General features: G+C 33.1%; 1 protein-coding gene across 1 annotated transcript; it reads right to left on the reverse strand.

Moving 5' to 3' along the window:
* Positions 1 to 11,734: 11,734 nt before the first annotated feature.
* LOC128237689 (microfibril-associated glycoprotein 4-like) lies at positions 11,735 to 13,849 on the reverse strand. The gene is made up of 2 exons (XM_052953275.1): positions 13,622 to 13,849; positions 11,735 to 12,412 (listed from the first exon to the last, which is right to left on the reverse strand). The coding sequence occupies exons 1-2, from the start codon at positions 13,847 to 13,849 to the stop codon at positions 11,735 to 11,737; spliced, it is 906 nt and encodes a 301-aa protein (XP_052809235.1).
* Between the last annotated feature and the right edge of the window lie 7,441 nt (positions 13,850 to 21,290).

Consider the following 21,290-nt stretch of genomic DNA (forward strand, 5'->3'; position numbering starts at 1 on the left):
GGACAAGCCTTTTCTGAGCATTATTATTAAAAAGAAAAATGAATTGTTGAACTGATGAAGGTAAACAATTGAAGGAAATTGGTCAAATTCAAAATGCTTGTGCATACATGTACGCGGTTAGAGTTTGTAGGAAGAAATGATCTATCAACTCTATTACTAGCACATGTGGCCAAGTAAATATTCAACCGATACCTACCAAGCGGGTTAATTGTAACAATTTGTTCCATGAAATAGTTCATACATAAATTGGTAAGTTTGGTCTTTTTAAATAGTTATAATCAATTGCAAAAGTTTTTTTTATTAAAACTATTGCATAATTTGATTTTGACAATTCTATACGATTCGGTCAATGTGTATATTACTGCACTACAGACGACAACAAACATGCACTTGTTACATACATGTACATTCCAAGTCAAGGGAAGCAAATCTAATAAAATATGGAAAAAAATAGTCCCGAGTTGTCTGTACAGAGTGGAATGATCAAATGTTATCATTTCACTCTGGCTCGAGTTATCAACTTATCATTCACCAATATTTTTCATTCTTTCACCGATATGCATGAAATAAATTGCCATAAACACAAAATGAGATTTGACAAAATTCAAAAATACCCTATACTGTAATATGAAACAAGTGAAGAATGTTCGCCCGGCGAAAATGTAAACAAAGACCAATTCTCGTTGAAAATTATAATTTTTTCGTAAGCTACAAACAAAATACATGGCTCAAAGATGCAGTGGCCCGTTATATACACGTTAAAACCGGTATTTTTATCGAGAGAAACGGTATACTACGAAAATACTTCAAAATGCGATTTATCACAAGCGCTAGTCAGACATTGTTCTGTCAAAATGACGTAGTACCCGGCTCGCCTTTATCGATTAGCGAAAGCGGCCGAAGGACGGGAACCATCGGAAAAGGGTTGCCGGGCGAACATTCTTCACTTGTTTCATATTACAGTATAGGGTATTTTTGAATTTTGTCAAATCTCATTTTATGTTTATGGCGATGTATTATTTTAATTATAAACATGTTCAAGTATGTATAAAATATTATTTTGGCTAGTTGAAATTATTTATTGTGACTTTAATGAGCCTTTGTCATCAAGCCACTGTGAGCCGAATTGTAACAAGGCATGTATTCCAATGTTTGGTAAATTATTAAATCATGCTGCAGGTACAAAATATGTCAATATATTTGATATAAATACTCATCTCAGAAATAAATCTGTGTTAACTTCACGTTGGATTCTTGAAAGGCATCTGGAAATATCGCCCCTTATGTAGTTCAGTAGGCGTTAACATATATGGTGAGGTCATCAAGTACACATGAAAACAGGAAATTGCAGCGCCACTCGTTTTTCGTTTTGTGCTTTGTAAAACAAAAATCTAAAAACGGTATTAATGAATAAATTTCTTGTCTTGATTTCCGTGAGTAAAATTGAAATCATAGAAAAGAAAAAGCTTATCAATTTTGGTTTTCTATTCAGTCATAAGAAAAACGAAAAATAATGATCCTTATTCGTTTTTTACTTTAAATCAAAAACAACGAAAAAAAAACAAAACAAAAAAAACACGGTATATACAGGATAGCTTGTTTTTCGTTTTTCGTTTCACACTGTAAAACGAAAAAAGCGGTATAAATAAATAATTTCCTTGTTTTGTATTCCGTGGTTATAATTAAAAACGGAAAAGGAAAAAAAACCCTATCAATTTTGTTTTTCTCTTCAATCATTAGAAAAACGAAAAAGAATTTGTATGTTCCTTTTTCGTTTTTTACTTTCAATTGTAAAAAACAAAAAAAAGTATATACACGGACAAAGGAACTCCGGATAGATGGAACTTCGGATAGAAGGAACTCCGGATATAATCAACACATATGAAAGGCCCCGAGGAGTTCGTATAGTCCGTTGTTTAGTGTATCCGTGTTCGGACTTTAACTTGCAATACACGAAGGGATTAACTTGGCATTTTAAATCATTTTGCACTGGCCATTTCCAGGCGGAATTACAAGCATTTATAGCTGAAGTTATTTTAATGCATTTGTGATCTGTATCTGGCCCCAATATCACAAAAATACTCAAGTCAAACTCACAGTTTTCGTTAAGTACAAGATGCGTTCAATGTATACAATCATAGCCACAATAATGCGCGTATAGGGAAATGTTTTAACATTAGGATATTCATTTTGTTCCCTAAACGCCACAAGTCGACTGATTCATACCATGTTAAATATATGCTTCAACTGTAACTCCACAATATTTAACACAGTACTTAGTTAAACATATTTTTAGCCAATACCTTTTTCTTATTTATGAGCACAAATTTAGAATCGCTATTTTTTAACTATCTAGCAGGTGCCTGTTATATTTCCGCTCAATATACTAAGCGCTGGGATCTGTCATTCTTGGCTATGAAAGCCACAAGTGGGATATGGACGCGTAGAGTCGCCAAAACAAAAAATCGTCAAAGACTCTGAAGCGGCTGTTTATATGGACTATTGTATACAATACCTTCGATAGTGTTTAAATAATACTGAAACATGGGCATTTGTGAATATATTGCGTTAAGTTGATTATGTTTATATTATATTGTCATACAATTGCTGTTCATGACTTTGTCAATAACATTGCGTTTGAATAGAACCAATTCTATTCGTGTTTGTTTTATTCTTATGCTACTTCATGCATGAAATAACTTTTTCTTCTTACATATTTAAACAGAAAAATAGTTTACGCCCAATAACTTAATCAAGCATTGATGGATAGCTATGAAAAGACGTGTGTAGGTAGTTTATGTTAAGTTCAAATCTCCCTTGCGGAGGATATATTAAAATAAATAAATGAATGAATGAATGAATGAATGAATGAATGAATGAATGAATGAATGAATGAATGAATGAATGAATGAATGAATGAATGAATGAATGACTATTGGGCTTGTCCCTGTATTTTTCATTGTATAATTAACTCCAAAACTTTTATCATATTCATATTTATTACTTTTACTCGACATATGTACTCAATGAAGCGGAACATTTTTGGTGTATCGGTAAGTATTCGGCGAAGAATATATTAGTTTTTTCGATTTACTGAAATTCTAAAAAATCCTAAGATTCATAGTTGTTTCTTGGTAGATAGTTGTTAGGATAGCCCTCTTTAAGGTAACTCTTGAGAAAATGCATGGTTTTAGGTAAAATGTCACTGCATTTTACAGGCCATATGACCGTAAAGGAAACAGCAGAAGTTCATTGCCTTTACGCTTCTGTATACATGCATGAAGAGAAATTGTCAAACAAGTAGCCAAATACCTATTTTAAGGGCACGCAGATCAAAGCCTAACAGCTATTTAACGGGGCACGCACAGTACAGAAAATACAGATTACATTAAAAAAATGTTCAGCAGTACATACTAACGTTGTTGCTTTCGAAAGTTTTAACTTCACTTAGGTCATAAACGATTACCCAACATCACAGCTCACACTTATCCAAACTTTGATGTTGGCTGCTTATCATGTTTTTTTGTAGTTTAAATGTACGAGTACGAGTCAATGTCATCTAAACAATAACAAGTTCCTTTAACAATAATTGTATGATTAAGGGTTTTGTCGAAAGAAAAGAAAATACCCCAAAAAGAGATCACGACAAATACGTCTTGTTTAATTTCTCTTGATCTTCATAACGCTTGTCTTTAGTGAGTAGGTGTAGTCCCAACACCGGTGCCATGCAATTCCCTCGTACAACCAGCGAGTGGTGTTGTAGTGGCCATCCACGAAGTATACACCGTTAAGCGGAAGTGGGAAACAGTCGACTACGTGCCACCAAGGCCCTCTTGTATTCCATGAGCACAACTCGGTAGCGTCCTCGGCTTCTCTGTCTTCTGTTTATTATGTTTATATTTTGTGTTAGAAGTCGACGAAATGTTTTAAACAATATGTCGAACAATTTTAATATATGATTTGTTAAATGTATGTATTTTGTCATTAGCGTTTTAATTTTACGTTAAAAAGTGATTCAATTTTGGAACTATTTTGTCCGCAATGAGCTGTGTAAACCGGTCGGGTCGTTCTAATTACAGCATGGTTAAAAAGATTTAATCCACGTTTAAACAACAATATGTTACGGTTAATTTAAAAATGGGTTTACCTGACAATTGTTGATATATTGTAATGTATAATGGGTAAATCTGACCCTGCTAATTAAGAGGAATTACATTTAATTTAGTTAATGTTACTTTTAAAAAAATCTTTAATTTTGAGAAAAATAGTTGGTGTGAACTGAATTATTAGTTAAATTATAAGTGATTGCCAGTTTGGTTTTCGTGATAATCATTCTACAGCTGATGCTATTTTTCTGCTACATGATATTGTCCAAAACGTATTAAACAACAAGGGAAAGCTTCGGTGTGTATTTATTAATTACCAGCGAGCTTTTGATACGGTTGATAGAGATGCGTTATGAATTTAGTTAATACAAACAGGAATATGCTGTAAAATGACAAGCATGATCGAATGTATTCATAATGACGTACAGGTATGTGTTAAATTATACTGTGCTGGCGAATTGGAGTTTTCTCATTTTTTTCGATGTATCAGTCGGTCTAACACAAGGAGAACCACTTTCTCCTCTTTTATTTATATTGTTTATAAACGATACCTTTGAAAATTTAAATTTCCAAACATTTGCTTCTAAGGATTTAGAACTTTTATCAATATACATGATTTTATTTGCTGTATTTTTTTTACCAAAGATCCAGCGAGTTTACAAGCCCAGATGGATACTATTTACTATTTTTCTGTTAAATGGGGATTAAAATTCAATTAATATAAAACTAAAATTTGTGTTTGTGAAAAACGGAAGCAAGCTACAAATTCACAATTCTATATTAACAATGCATTGGTGAATAAGTAGATAACGTTAATTATATTTGTGTTAACTTTCATTATACAGGCAACATGCCACATTTGGTAAAATGCTAAATGATCGAGCTCTAAAGGACTACCATATTTATTTTTGTCTTTGTTTGACAAAGTTCATATAGATGTTAAAACTAAAACTGTCTTTATTTGACGCTATGGTCGTTCCAATTTTATTGCACGGTTCAGAAGTATAGGGGGGAAGTATAGGGGGTATATAACTTTAATGAATTTGGCAAGCTACATATTAGATTTCTAAAATACAATTTAGGTGTAAAGCCACAAAATCTGCGGTATATGGTGAGCTTTGCAGATTTTCTTTATCCATTTTATGCAAGGAAGGTTCTGTTAAATTTTGGTTAAACATTATAAAAACGTAAATTCAATTCATATAGAAAATAATGATTTGAATGTTAACGTAAATAATTCTTTTTGGGCAAAAATAATACTTTCAATTTATGATCATCTTGGTTTTATGGTTATAAGAAAAAACTCTGATGTAAATACAAATTATCTTCCTTTACTAAAATGTAGAATTCGTGACCAGTTTATTCAAAGTTGGAATGCTCCTATAAATAATATGCCAGCACTTTTATTGAATTGTAAACTTAAAGAAAATATTTGGTTTGAAAAAAAGATAGATTAAGAAAAATATGACCAATTTCAGATTATCAGCAAATAACCTTGAAATTGTAACTTGTAGATATTCAAGTACTGCCAGAGCTGATAGAAAATGTAAATATTGTTCTTCAAAATTAATATGAAAGAAGACGAGTATCGTTTTTATGTTATGCTGTACACTGTACAGCAGATTGAGAGAAAAATACTAAGGCAACATCTCCTGGCCTTCTATAAATATGTATATGTATTACTAAGCAAATCATGTAGTAAATTACTAAATACTGTAAAATATCAAATTTGCAATGCAATTAAGAAAAATTGACCATGGAACTAGACCTGTGTATGAAACATACTGTAATAATAAAGTATAAATGATTTATACTGTCTTATTTTTGTGCTGTTTATTTTTTATTTTTTTTATTTTTTTGCGTTTGTTTTGTATTATGCTCTCCAATGTACTATTTAATATCTGTGTGTTTTGTATCTGTGTTATAATATCACCATGACCATGTGTTTAATGGCCATAGGCATTTGTATGTCGATTTCTGCCAATAAACTTTGAACTTTGATATTCAAATTAATATATGTATTGGAAATACACTGATAAAGCCTACCTACCGATGTCGTCAATTTTGCATAGATACCACTGCCATTGTCATTTTCACTAAAAACTGCGTCCACTGAGCTTCCAGAAAAGCATGTGCAGCTTGGTTGAGAAGTATTAAAACTAAACAGTTCTCCAGCCGTTGTTTTACGACAAATTCTAAGACATTCCAGACTTGAACTTGCGTTATAGAAAGTTAGATTTCCTATATCCCCTGGCATTACTACTGTCTGCATGTACGTTTGAAATGACGCGGTGGCACGAGGACATACGTCGACAAATTGAAAAACAATCAATAAAATTGCAGTAAATTTTAACAGTTTTAAACTGTTGTTTGACAATCCTGTCGATACATTGACCTTCGCCATGCTCAATCCTGCGCCTGTTAAGTTTTGTTCAGATGTGGAATATATATATTTGTATCACTAAGGGCGTGATCCAGTTGACATTACGCCAAACACCCAGTTGTATATTATTGTGTTAAATAAAATTGATAATCATCGAGTGTGGTCGTAATAAGTTTAACGTCATATCAATTAAACAGTAAATATGTGGTATTAATGAAATGTACGCTTTAGTTTGCAGGACCAAAAGTACGATAACTTGGTCTATATTTACTTAATATATTATTCATACAGGTTTGATTAAACCCATAATAGAAATCGATAGTTTGTGGACGTTTTGTTTAATCTTGACCTCGCCCCTGTTCTATCAATTCGATCATGATTTGAGGTATGCAGGCCTAAAATATATCTGAGTTGATGGCAACATTTTAAAAAAATGCTAGGTAGGGTTGGGCAAGTGCAGTCAAAACACCAATCAAGTCTCGAATGCTTACCATAACATGTTTGTATTTTGTGTATTAAATAAGTATTAATTACGTTTTTATATGTAATTAACACAAATCATTATAATCTTATCTATTATATAGAATATAAAGTATTGTCTTTGTCTTTTGGAGTAACAATTAATAAATTTGTATTTATGAGAAGTATGAACAAGCTTCCTTATATTCATCTTTGAATTAAATGTGTTTCTAACTAAAATGTTTTGGCACAAAATGTGCTGAATTTTTGGTGCGGTTACTAGGCTGACGGTGTTTTTCTCCAAATACTCAAGTTTCTTACCCAACACAGTGTTATAATTACTTCAGTCTCATCAAAGTACATTAACCAAACAATATATACAAGTACATTGCCATTATAGTAAGGGATATGGAAACTATTAATTTTATAATGCAATTAAGACAAATATCAGTACATCCTTTTACATATAAGAGACAAACAACCTTGCTTACATTTAAAAAATGCTTTAAGACACAAGACAGTCGCGCAAAATCGTGACAACGACATTGTTTGACATAATTCTGTTCACAATCGTTGTAAACTAAATAAAGTCAAAACTAAGTTCCAAAAGTGTTATCGTAAGCCAGTTGTTAGCCCTATAAGCGAATGATAGGCGGAGAAGCTTGTGCTTACACGGACAAGGCAACTAAATTAGTTTATCAAATTTGTTAGTTAATATATGCCCGTGGCTACACAACATTTTAAATAAAAGATATTTTTCAAAAGTAAAAAAACAACACTGAATTTAAAACTGAAGGGGTAAGGGTATATGCTTTAAGTAAAACTATGACCCAGTCTGTATTTTGACCGTTATATATGCATGTGTGTGTGTGTGTGTGCGTGCGTGCGTGTGCGGGTGCGTGTGAGTCTGTATGTGTGTGTGTGTGGGGGGGGTGGTGGTGGTGTTAACGCTTATTAGTTCGGAATCTGAACCCAAAACCATTCCATGTCAGTAAAAAATAAAGGTCTCTCTTGATCAAAATAACGGGCACAGACTATAGTTTGGTTGAATCTGTAAATATCAACGTGCGCATTTTATCAGAAACACCGAAGGATATAGAATACTCAAATTTGATAAGGAACAATGCATAACATCAAAAGGAATTCCTCCTCTGTAGTATATGAACTTGTACGTTGTAGTTGTAAAAGTAGTGGTACACATTGCAATCCAAAATGGCTTGAAAGATGGCAACGAAAAAAGGAGCTACATATTATTACGAATATAAGTTGTGATTATCTAAGGTCAAACACCACGTAGAGTATTGCTAATTGCTAAAATTCAATCAACCTTGATTTTTAAGTAATATCTCTGAAAAGTCATTTATGTGTAATTTTTATACAGTTTGATATGATTGCATATTTTCAAATTTTGAAATAAGCAACAATATGTTGCAATTTTGTTTTAAGCATAGTTTAAAGAGGAGCATTTCATACTAAAAGTGACTTGTCCATGTCTCATAGTACCAAACATCACAACAAATAATTTCGTGTGATTTGTCAACACAATTATTATTCAAATGATAGAACATCATCGAACGTTCGAGTTAGTGCTCTAAAATTAATAAATATTTAAAACCGTGACAGGAAATGCTTTGGATGAGTTTAGGCTTTCAGATACAAAATTCTGTTCAAATAAGTATCTGCCAATTGCTGATTGGTGCGTGTTCATAGAAGATATTAAAAATCATCATTATCGACATAAAATCGCGTACGTTAAAAATGATTCTGGTAATACTGTTACTGCAAACTGTCAATACATCATCTATCATTTGCTTTTAAGGCTAATGACTGTCTAACGATAACACTTTTTGAAACTATATTTAAGTTTCAGTGTCAGATCATGGATTGGACTGCAGATCTATGAAGAAAGTAAACATGCCCTACTTGCCTGTCTCACACATTAGAGGTTTGATAATGATCAGCCTAACAGTGTACGCATAGTATCATCGCTCTGGTGTACGAGAATGCATACTTGTATCTACATGTATATGCCTTTGTAATGATGTTGTTCTATTCTTTCAGTGTGGATATTTCACAGAATAAGATCACACGGTACATAATGTAAACAAATAACATATCCTGAAGCCGTATTTAATTTCATTCTTATCCTTGTCCCGAGACACGCATCAGTAATGCAATTCACTCCACAACCCGTTTACTGAGTACAGTCCTTTCAAAGCATTTGTAGTCCAATTTTTCAAATAAGTGAAATTTAAGGTGGTCATTGAACATGAGCATAGTTATGTCGGACAAATACAAGAATAACACCGAGAGTCTCTGTCGACCTTTTTCGTTGGGAATCAAGCTGATGATTTTGAAAAAAAGCAGAGCCTCCACAGATTATATTACTTTACCCTTGCTCGATGCTTTTGCTAATGAATTGATTTTAAATAATTAAATGTGTCTTTGTTTGATTCAAATTTTAAGTTTAAATTTAATGAGGGCATCCTCGTTGTATTGAACTTTGCTTAATAATGTTACCGGGAACGGGAAATGGCCCATTTGACTCTGACGTGATTTATGCGAAATAGTGAGAATACAATGGTAAAGGATTTTTTTAATTTAAACAATATTTTATAAGGTAAATGATTATGGATGTAAGCGTTAGAGGGATGCACTTTGGTGGTGCAAGAATTAGGCTCGAAACGTGGTGAGGGGGGTTTGACGGTCCTCTCGATGGAGCATTTTCGCTAACTTGACTCGGAAAAGGAAAGTTTTAGTAAGTGCTTAATATTCCTTTTGGTTTTGAAACGAAAGGTCAACTGACTTAATGCATGCTAAATTTCTTAGGCACGTTCAGCACGAAATGACTATTGATGCCTATATACAAGCCAGTATGCATGCGCGAGGTTCTTAATACCTTACTTAATGGAACCAATTAATGACTAAATAAAAACTTTGGCGGTTATTTTCGTTACTTAATGGAATTTGGCGGTTGTAATTTACTGAAAGGATATTTTTGTTTTGTTTTCAGAGCTCTTCAAAATGATTGAATGTGAATCTGTTCGACGAACCCATGGCGGAAGGAATGAGCCTGAACCATTCATGCTATTTTACGCAATGTTCAACCATATCGACATGGGACGGGCACCCTGGTAGTGTATCAAATGAGTGGAGAAAGAGCTGCCCTTAATTTGTTTTTGTGACCTGCAATGCGTTCAGTTTTGGCTTAGAGTCGCTCACTTGTGAAAGGTTATAGCAACCTGTTTTAATCTTTTTTCTTCGCTTCGCACACACTGCAAGCAGGGGTACTTCCACAACCACCTTTACGGAACGCAGGGACGGATTTGTTCGTTCAATGTAAAACGACAAAGATAATGGAATACGCAGTTCTTGTCACCATCGACGTACAAGGTAATTATTATAATATAAAATTGTTAATAAAATTTAAAGTAAAATACAAAACATTGTAACGTGGAACAGTTTTATTGTTTAATTAAAAGTTTGTATGAACATTTCTTCGACATTGAGACTTTGAGAAATTGCATTTGTTAGTTCTTTGGAGAATTTCAATAAAAAAAAACTTGCAATTCTTTTGAAAATATTTTGTATGTAAATAAAACCTATTTTCTTATTGGCGGGTAGCAAACAAAAAAAAACCCCACACATTATTTCTATAAAATTGGGGAATTCTGGAAATGCATGAATGTTTGTGTTTTGATGAAAGGTATTGTATGTGATTTTTGTGTTGATATCAGATTTGATTTTTAACGGATTCTTTAAGTAGACACAAAACGTTTAAGTAAAGAGTTCGTTAAAATATGTGTATTTGAATTGTTACTTATTTTTGTTGCATCATTTCATTTGATTGAATTTGTTGCATTTTGGTTCGTACTTGGGAGCGTTCAAGGCTTGATATTTTATTTATTCCGTGATAAGATGTTTTGATAAAAGTTGGGACAAGTGAGAGGTTATGACCATGCAAGCTTGTTTGAGCCCCAGTAAACTTGTGTTCAAGTGAACTCGTGTTTGACTGACGTTCCAATGCGGTAATTATCCTATCATTTACCAGTAAAGCCAATTTGATGCATTGTGGAATGTTTGTGTTTGTGTATGTGATGTTTATATCCGTCTGTATCTGTAGTTCATTGTCGAGTTGGTCCTTGTCTTGTGTCTCTAAACAATGTTTAGTTGTGATTTGTATGACTATTAAGCCTGTTCCTTCAGTTATATTGTACAATATTTCCTCACTTTTATTACATTCATTGTCGGCAAAACGGTACTTTAATCCGTTTACACTACATACTAGGTACTCAATTGGGCGGAGCGTTATGGTGTATAGGGGATATACGACGATGAATATATTAGATCTCTTTTTTTAAAGGTGCTTTAATCTGAAGAAAAAATGCATTATTTTAGGTACATTTTACAGGTTATATGACAATACCTAATAGCTTATTTTCAGGCACACAGATCAAAGCCTTACAGTACAGCAGCAAATACATATTTCATAAAGACTAATTGACTATCAATAACTACTATTCAGGGTGTCGCCTTCGAAAGCTTGACTAAAAACAGAATTTAACTGCGGTAAACGATTAACCTACAACTCGGCTCACATCTATCCAAACATTGTTGTTGGCTGCTTAGCATGTTCCCCTCCAGAATGCAGCATTCCAGTTATTTCAATGCAAAGGTACGTGCCAGTTTTATCTTAACAGTACACAATGTCTTAAATATCTGCATAATCAAGGGTTTATAGGAAAGAAAAAAAGACCCAAAAGAGATCACGACAAATATGACTTGTTTAATTCCTCTTGATTTTCATCACGCTTGTCTTTAGTGAGTAGGTGTAGTCCCAACACTTGTACCACGCAATTCCTTCGTACAACCAGCGAGTGGTGTTGTAGGTGCCACCCACGAAGTACACACCGTTAAGCGAAAGTGGGAAACAGTCAGCTGCGTGCCACCAAGGCCCTCTTGTACTCCATGAGCACTGGTCAGTAGAGTCTTCGGCTTCTCTGTCTTCTGTAGAAAACGGTCGTCCATTTTGAAAATCAATCAACTGACTTTCAGGCATAGGATGACAGCTGTCATTGCTTGGAATCATTCCGTCAACATGTAGTGTGAAATTTGTAACCTCTGAACCGACGCTGAAGTTGGTATACCTTTCGTAGTCAGTCAATGTCGGTTCCCCGGGCCAAGCTTCTAGTTCAATCTCCAGCGAGCTAGAAACAGATGTGAGGAGGTGTATATTGTTGAGACCAAGCCAATATTCACCTCCCCGGCTACCAAACCCGGCTGCATATTCTGCCCATAGCCTCTCGAAGTTCTCTGAACCGTCCATTCGTCGTTGGATGACTGTCCAGCCGCCGTTTGCCATGTCACACCAGGCTGTTGTTGGCTGGCCACCCATTGGTTGGATACTATATATTCCATCAGCTGTTTCTCCGTGGTTGAAGGCGTCAAGACAATCATATGGGTACTGAAATAGACAAAAACGTGTTCCATGCAGTACATTTTGTCCGTATACGGTCTCATGAATCCACTTAATCTTTAATCGGTTATATGATCAATGACATATTTGTAGTCAAAACTCCAGGACCGTTTTTGTCCATTAAATAGGCATTTTTTATAGTAATGTACTTTTGATAATGAAACATACTTAAAATGAAACAAATGTAAGATTGGTTTCCTTCTTAATCTAATTAAAATAGTTCAAGCATAGTTTTCAATGTTAGATGCACACGTCCCATGATCATAATTGCGGTAATTCAAGGGAGGCTGATAAAATGTATGTGTAGATTAACTTCTTTGAAAAACATAAGCAAAAGGAAGTGGCCATGATTAATGAAAATTTATCTGAATAAATCATCTATGAAGGCCTCAAATATTTGAATCAGGACGCATTAACTAAGGCTAAAACATGATACTTTTCTCATTCCTTGTAAGAACATTGGTGGTTCCCTGTAAGAATCTTCAAATGTCAAATCACCTATTGCCAGTTGCTTATCTGTGTCTCGTTGCGTTTAAGGATCTTACGTTGCTAATTGTATTGTATTCTTTGCATCGTAGCTTCATTACTCTGCTACATATTTATGTGAATTGAAATTCAGCCGGTTTTACAAAGTTTAAAAAAGAATGTGATGGTGTTTGTGACGTCAATTCAGAGTAAAGATTAATAAAGATGCACTCTTACTTCCAAAACAATTTGCCACAATTAATACTCTTGTTTTAATATAGCAAAAAGGATGAATAAATGTCAAAAACAATGGTTCTTCTGAAGGATACAGAGTTATATTTTCACCGATCATTCAATACTTTTGCGTTTACTTAATACACGGTTACAATTTATGTTTGTTACACAAGTCTATGTTTTGACTTTGAATAAGAGTGTCACTTTAAAGATATGACCCACATCCTTTATTGAAACAGGCTCCTGTTTCTTACTTCAATAACTAGCTGTATAATAACAATTATAGGTTCAATCGTGTACAACTGAGAAACTGGTCATTATATATTTATACATTGTATTGCTATTAAAATGATAAATGTATTGGCATTACACTGATGACCGGTTGCTCAACATTCTTAAAACCTTATGTATGAGAATAAAAGGGTTAACCGTAAGCTATCGTATACCAAGATTGGTTAAGAAACAGCTAAGCAACTGGCCACGAGAAAGCATACCTACCGATGCAATCAACTTTCCATACATTCCAACACCATTGCCATTTTCACTGAAATCTGCGTTCACTGAGCTTCCGGAGAAGCACGTGCAGCCTGGTTGAGAAGAATTGAAATTAAACAGCTCTCCAGCCGTTGTTTTACGACAAATTCGAAGACATTCCAGACTTGAACTTGCGTTATAGAAAGTAGGATTTCCAATCTCCCCTGGTGAAATTATTGACTGCATGTACATTTCAGATGACGCAGCCGCACGGGGACATACTTGGACAAATTGAAAAACAATCCATAGAACAAAAGCAAAATCTAGCATTTTTAAACTGTTGTTGGAAAATCCCACCGATCCTTTGACATTCGCCATGCTCAATCTGTCTGTGACTGATAAATTTCTGTCCAATAATAAAATATATCACTGAGGGTATTACGCAAAACACCCTGCTGTTAATAATTATATCTTTACAACCAATAGGGAGTTTTATCAGTCACATGACAACTCTGGACGAACAAGAGCACGCCGGCTTGTATTCAAAATATTATTTTGCTAAATTAAGTAGATAATTATAGAGTGCGATAGTATTGAATTTGGCGTCATATTAATTAAACAGTAAAAGTGTGGTATAAATGAAATGCAGGCTTTAGTTTACTGGACAAAAAGTACGATTACTTGGTCTCTATTTACCCTCATATATTATTCATTAAGTTTTACTAAAACCCATGGCTAGAAATCAATGGTTTGCTGACTTTTATTCTTTTGATCTTGCCATCGTTTCTGAATAGTTTTTAATTTAATCACGATCTGAGGTAGCGCCATAAGGCCTAAAAATCTGAAAGGTTTTGCCTGGTGGGAATAAGTTGCCCTAAACACAGTTATATTTTTAGGCCTCAGTACCCACATTCTAAAGGGGTTGGGGTCTTTACAGTAAGAATACTATCGGCTTGCTGTTGCATATATATGTATAAATATCTGAATTTTCTCTTTTGAGAGAAGATTTTTAACAACGGTGTTTTTTACAATGAATCAGTACACAAAATACACGAACAGGTGCATTAAAACATAAACATTATTGGATTCGAGCATAATGAATGCATTTAACTCAAATCATGTGTTCAAAATACTCCACAGGCGATTCAGAGTCTCATTCAGAGCGGCAAAACAATAATTTCTATACTCTGCCAACACATCAGTGACAATGTCACTCGAGTTTGTGATATTTTGCGTTTACCATGTTGCACGATGAATTAATGATTGTGTTTAAAACACATGCAAGCAAGATTATGTTTTTAAAAGATATCATTATATGTTCATACATACACAATTGCATTGTAACAACTATAGATATTCAATGTTATATTGGTGTTATTCAAATATCGATCACGATCTTGTTAAACAGATGCATGCCCTCAAATACATTGCAGATTTCATATTTCAAATGAAATTGAGGTGTCATTTTTCAGTATTTTTCATGGCAAAACATTTTTAAATGATTACGTTAAATCAATTTGATCAATATCTTGTATGATTTATGTTCATACTGATTAAATGCTACCAATCTGTATGAATTGACTTATTGTTGGTTGGAGTACAGCTATATAGCAGCAGACTAATTTTACTGATGGAGTCCACGAAACTGCCATATTCAAACATTGGATCGAAGGATCGACCGTTCCAGAATGTATATTCGAGTTCTTGGTTTCCAGTGGAACATAAACCATGGTTAGCGTATTACCTGAAATAAAGACGGCGTGATTAGGTAAATACATTATATCACTGCTCGATGCCTTAACGGTAATGATCACATACTGTTGTTTCGTTTTAAGAGACTTAAGATTTTTCGAGAAATTGGGACCAGTCGCAACCCCAACCCCTAAAGAAAATAATAATCAAAAAAATAATACTTATTTCAAGCCTCAATCACAACTGATTTCCCAAATAAAATCAAACGTTTTTAAAGTCTTATATGTTTTTTTCACGTTTTTAAAAGCGCATTTTCTCATAAAATATGTTAGTTAAAAAAATTGATTAATATTTTAAACTAGAAAAAAAAACTACAATAGAAAGCGAATTGAGTACAACTCATTGTTTGTGAACAAATACTCAAGTTAAGCATTTGTTCTAACACTATTTTTAATTGGAGTATTGACAAAATTACATTCTTTGAGAAAATACATTTTTGATTTTTTTAAGACGTACAAGTTTTACCTGAGTATTTTTGTGATATTGAGGCCAGAGCAATAAACAAGGGGATGCATAACTGAGGAATAACATGCCTGGCATTTCATAATCCAGGCAGTTAAGGATGTTTTAACGTTCTATAACATATATCAAAAGGTCCTTTAACGAAAGATCCAACATATCATTACTATTTCAGGTTGAACCACTTAGTATACACATATAATATGATATACGAGTATCTATACGCAAAAAAAATCCATGTCTTCATTATTCATTTATATTTTTTGATTGAGATTGCCTTTAAGTGGTTTGCAATCAATAACTCGCTAAATGGATCTTCATTATTTCTTTCGGAAATATTACGCTAATGTTGAGGAATTTAAAATTTTGAAGCAACGCAACATTTGTAAACAATGGGAGTTAAAAGTACATTCAATACAACTTAAGGGTTAACATTCGCCCTCTGGCAAATATTTGCAATAACCCAATTACTTTTTCTGGTATAAACATTCTTAAGTTTGCAAACATTCTGGTGTGAAATACGACATGTGTTCGGTGATCAAAGCCCAACAAGACACACACTGACAAAAGAAAATATTAACATTAAATATTTACATAAATATCAACGAGCTTCATGCCGTCTTTCTGAGACCTAGAGGCCCAAGATATATACAATGTATTGATTGATATTATTGAAGATATTCGTTGCTAATATTATCTTTTATAGCTAACTATTTAATGATATTTTTAATGTGTTGTCAAACATTTAAAATAAAACTGCTATAATCATTGTTATTCGAGAAAAGTACCTGGCGTGATGATGTGTTTTAAAAAGCATACAAACGAACAAACAATTTTTCATAAGCGTCTCACCTCTTCACATATAAATAAACAAAGAGTAGATAGTATCATTCTAATAAACATTCACATTTTTTACTTTCAAGCAAAGAGCCATTCTTACATAGAATTATGAGAGACGAATGTTAACAATATATGTAATAAAATTGTACGTATATTAAAAGTAGATGAGAGGAGGACACAACTCCTCAATTCAAGTTAAAACCTTATACAATACTAAATTACATTTAAACTAATTTTACATTTTAGTTTCTCATTATTATAAGTTAATAACATTCATAAAAATATATTATTATACACATATTTTATCTTGAAGTAAGTAAAGTGAAGCAGGTTTGGGCAACCATTCTTGTTGCATGATGATTTTACAATAATGTTCATAATGTAAAAGCTAGAATAAGTAGTATTTAAAATATCAAACAAATCTTATCTAATGTCGTCATAAATTGGACAATTTAAAATCACATGCTCTTCAAATTCCTTACGAGAATTACAATTGAAACAAAATCGTCCATGTTTAGGAATGTTTAATAACGCCCTGTTTCTAAACTAATCGGTGCATCCCCGCTTTAAAATACAGTTAATACGAGCAAACATAATGGCATTAATACAAATTATTATCATTTACAAATAATTGGTAAATCTGGCACCATATTCTTAGTAAATGAAGATATATTTTTTCGGCCTTGGGCATCTTAAGTATTTTTTCTTAATTGAATGTCTCTTAAAAGTGTTATTTCTCCGAAGTTTGGTACGCCCATGTACACTTCTAGTCATTACAACATCTATTCTACTTCCCCCACTTTTCAGTATATATTCAGTTATTCAGTCTGCAATTAACTGTGTAGACTATAATTAAGGACAATTTTATCTGATGATAAAACTTCTTTTCCAAAACTCATGAAAAATCGTTGAACTCTTAGCTGCCCATGGGTGATACAGTAAAAATGTCTATATCCCCATATTCCGACACCACAGCTGATATTACTCCTAACAGGTATCAAGCTATCATATAATTTTCGATAAATATTAATATCAAAAATTACGTGAAAAACTAAATAAATCAAACAAGCTCAGAAGCCAAAAGTTTAAACATAAACCCAGTTTAATGGCAAAGGGTAAACGTCAAAGACATAGAACACCAACACAAACAAGAAACATGGAACAACACAAAGCCTCCAAACCCTTTCACGTTTGTAATAAGAAGGCCGAATGCTCTGTCAGCTGAATTGGCCACTTGTTAAGCTGTTCTGTTGTTGTCTAGATGTCCGTGAGTAACTGTCCTAGGTCGGTATAATCATTTATTATTTCGAACTTCTTTTCCCCACAATAAGACTTGGGCACAGTTATAGACATTAAAGGTCTCTTTAAATAGAAAAATGCAACTAGAGACTAAACTTTTGTCAGATTAAGTTTGTTTAAACAACTTCGATAAGAGGTCACCTGATAATAACTCCTGTCATTTTAAATTCTGACATTGTTCTAGATGAGTTTTCTTATATAATCGTACAATAATAATACTTATAATAATACTTATAATAATAATAATAATAATAATAATCATAATAATAATAATAATAATAATCATAATAATAAATAAAAAAAGTATTATTATAATTATTACTATAATAATACGCATAATAATACCCATAATAATAATCATAATAATAATATCTTTATTTTAAGAAGCTGGTTAAACATTATGACATCATTATAAAACTATAAAAAAACATCATAATAACAAAATTTATATGTCAATAATTATATAATTACAATATTAGCAGAAGCCTATCAATACTAATACAAACATTTGCACAATAACATTTATTCATGTAAAAGTTTAAAAACTTAATTTTTTTATTATAAGATTAACAATTCATTTAATTCAATTTCATTCATTTAGCGACAGACACCCGATCGAATATATCATATACAGCACATAGTTGTTATGAACACAATCTATGTCATAGATATAAATATATGAAACAAAATTACTGCGGTGCAGTATTTAAAATATGAGTTTTAAATCTATATAAAATAGACCCTGCCTCTGGTTGACCTTTTTTGCGAATCAGCTTATTTTAAGTTAATTTGATCTTGTTGTTTGCGAAAATATGAAACGTTTCGAGGTCCTCAAGTATTGAAAGCATTGGCGGTTTTATCTTTGCCTAAATTTACGATTGCCCGCAGAACATTTTAAGTTTTGTGAACATCCAAAGACTGTCAGTAGTCGTTGAATACCACTTAGTTATTTTGGTTAGCCACTCAACTGATTGACAATCTACAAAAGCCATTACTCCGAATGCCAACGCAGTAGCGAATTGACTTCAAACGAGACTTCAAATTCGTCCAGCTATTCTTGTTTTTGTTTGTACAACATCAAAGCGAGATAGAAAACGTCAGTAAATATTGGTGTCTAATATTGGGGTAGGTAAACAGTCTAATAAGTTTCGTGAATATCAAAAGAGTGTCAGTAGTCGTTGAATACCACTGAGTTATTTTGGTTAGCCACTAAATGATTGACAGTCTACAAAAGCCATTACTTCAAATGCCAACGCAGTAGCGAATTGACTTCAAACGAGACTTCAAATACGTCCAGCTGTTCTCGTTTTTGTTTGTACAACATGAAAGCGAGATAGAAAACTTCAATAAATATTGGTGTCTAAAGTTGGTAGAGGTAAAACAGTCTAATACGCATTCAACGTGAAATAGCTATCATGAAAAACATACTTAATCTCCATATAAATAAATGGGCATTTTTATCGTAAAACATCAAATTTGGAATACCAGTATGTCTCTCAAAAACGTCTTTTTTCAATTTGTCTTAGTATTTTTATTTTTGTATTATTTTTATTTTATTTTTTCGCACACCCTCTTTCTTTTAACAAAAAAAGCATTACAAACAATATCGATCATAACTTTGTTGTTGATTGTTACATTATAAACTCTACAACATGTTTTTGAAAATATCTAGTATATGATTACTGTAGTTAGTTCTGTATTGATATTGTTTTGTTGATAAGTGAATAAAAACAAACAAAAACAGTCTAATACGAAAGACACGATTTGATAAACTAGCATGAGCAAATATCTCGCCCATAAATATATTATAAATAATTAATGATGTTTAATAAAGATAAATATCCCTTGTTCCTCGTCTTTTCCATTTTAAGTATTAAAGCCTTCGTTTTACGCCGGTTCTCACCTGTTTATTTCGCTCTTAGCTAAATTGCAAATGGGAGGCTATTGCGGAGACTATGTTTTACCCCATTTAGCAGTCGTTACTTATGCGGCAATTTTGAATATTACTGAAGATTTTAGGCCATTATAATCAAATCGCTACCCTCAAAGAACTTCTTAAGTAGTTAACAGGTTACAAGAAATAGTCCCTTAATTTTCGATAGCTTCGATCATATCATAATACAGAAATATCTGTAAAATGACAAAATAGTCCTGGTTGTGTCTGATTTCGAAATATTCGCTTTATGTAGCAATAAACTATTCCTAAATTATCAAAGAGGACTATGTTGTTTAGTATGTCATGACCAAGTTTCATCAAATGACATATAAACGACATGTTGCAATCCGAAGATAGCACACGCCACGTTTAGTATAACACCCACACGCATATGCATGTTCCTCCGCCAAGATCGCAACATATGGTTTTACTTACATTGACAGAATTATGGATATGAACTTGTTTATGTTAATGGAAAAGAGGTTCCAGCTGAAATGATAAGTTGCAACTATTTTCAGATTAACAAACTGTGTATGGTTGGACATGGATACGCATGTACGCGCAGTTATGGAAGTATCAGTAAATGAAACGGATCAAAAGCAGAAACGATATAAAATATCAATGATCAAAATATGCAGACTCAAAACATGCACTTTTGACAGGTTTTCAGATCTGTCCATATATCCAATTCTAACTGACTCTTGTTGACGATTTATGAATGAAGAGAAAGATGCCATAATTCGGGATGAGGGACAAATCCCGTTATGATACGGGCCCGTTAATAATTATGCAATGAGAAATGTACTAAGCGTGCAAGAAGTGAAATGCATATGACTAAACCATAAAGAATATAGTACTTAAATTATCCAGCAGTCTTGAATACAGACATATGAATGTCCAGGAAGCAATGATTCCAAATCAGATTCCCAGAATGTCATGGGAACTAGTGGCTGTTATATAACTCTCAATTCATCCAAAGGACACACACCTAGATTCGTCTGTACAATTCCACATAGGAGTTATTCATAGTTACTGAACATTTTAACATACCTTTGAGGCTATGTGTGTGATTATTGTATTTGAAAAGTTGATTTGGCAAGAAAGAATACACATGTAACTCCATTGCGATCGGATTGTATCGAGAGCATTCCGTATGTTGTTGTAAGAAGAAAACCAAACCACGTAAAAGTGTGTCAGGAGAAATGGATCATAATGGATTAAATTGAAATAGAATACATAAATTGTTATAAGGAAGCTTATTTTTACCACATGGCAAGCAATATCCATAAACAAATACCCAAGATGAACTGGAACAACAGGGATTTTATCGCAGGCATTCATGTCGGTCAAGTCCGACCTCTTGTTTAAGAGTCCTCTAAAAAAACAGCCAGGAGAAGTGAAATGTAG

Source organism: Mya arenaria, chromosome 6, assembly GCF_026914265.1.
Source record: "Mya arenaria isolate MELC-2E11 chromosome 6, ASM2691426v1".
NCBI lineage: Eukaryota > Metazoa > Mollusca > Bivalvia > Myida > Myidae > Mya > Mya arenaria.

Bases quoted from the DNA above. Each gene is read 5' to 3' on its own strand.
- LOC128237689 (XM_052953275.1), bottom strand. From the start codon at position 13,849: ATGTACATGCAGTCAATAATTTCACCAGGGGAGATTGGAAATCCTACT. The intron at 12,413-13,621 runs GTAGGTATGCTT...TGTCTATTTCAG, and splicing joins ATGGAAAGTTGATTGCATCG to TACCCATATGATTGTCTTGA.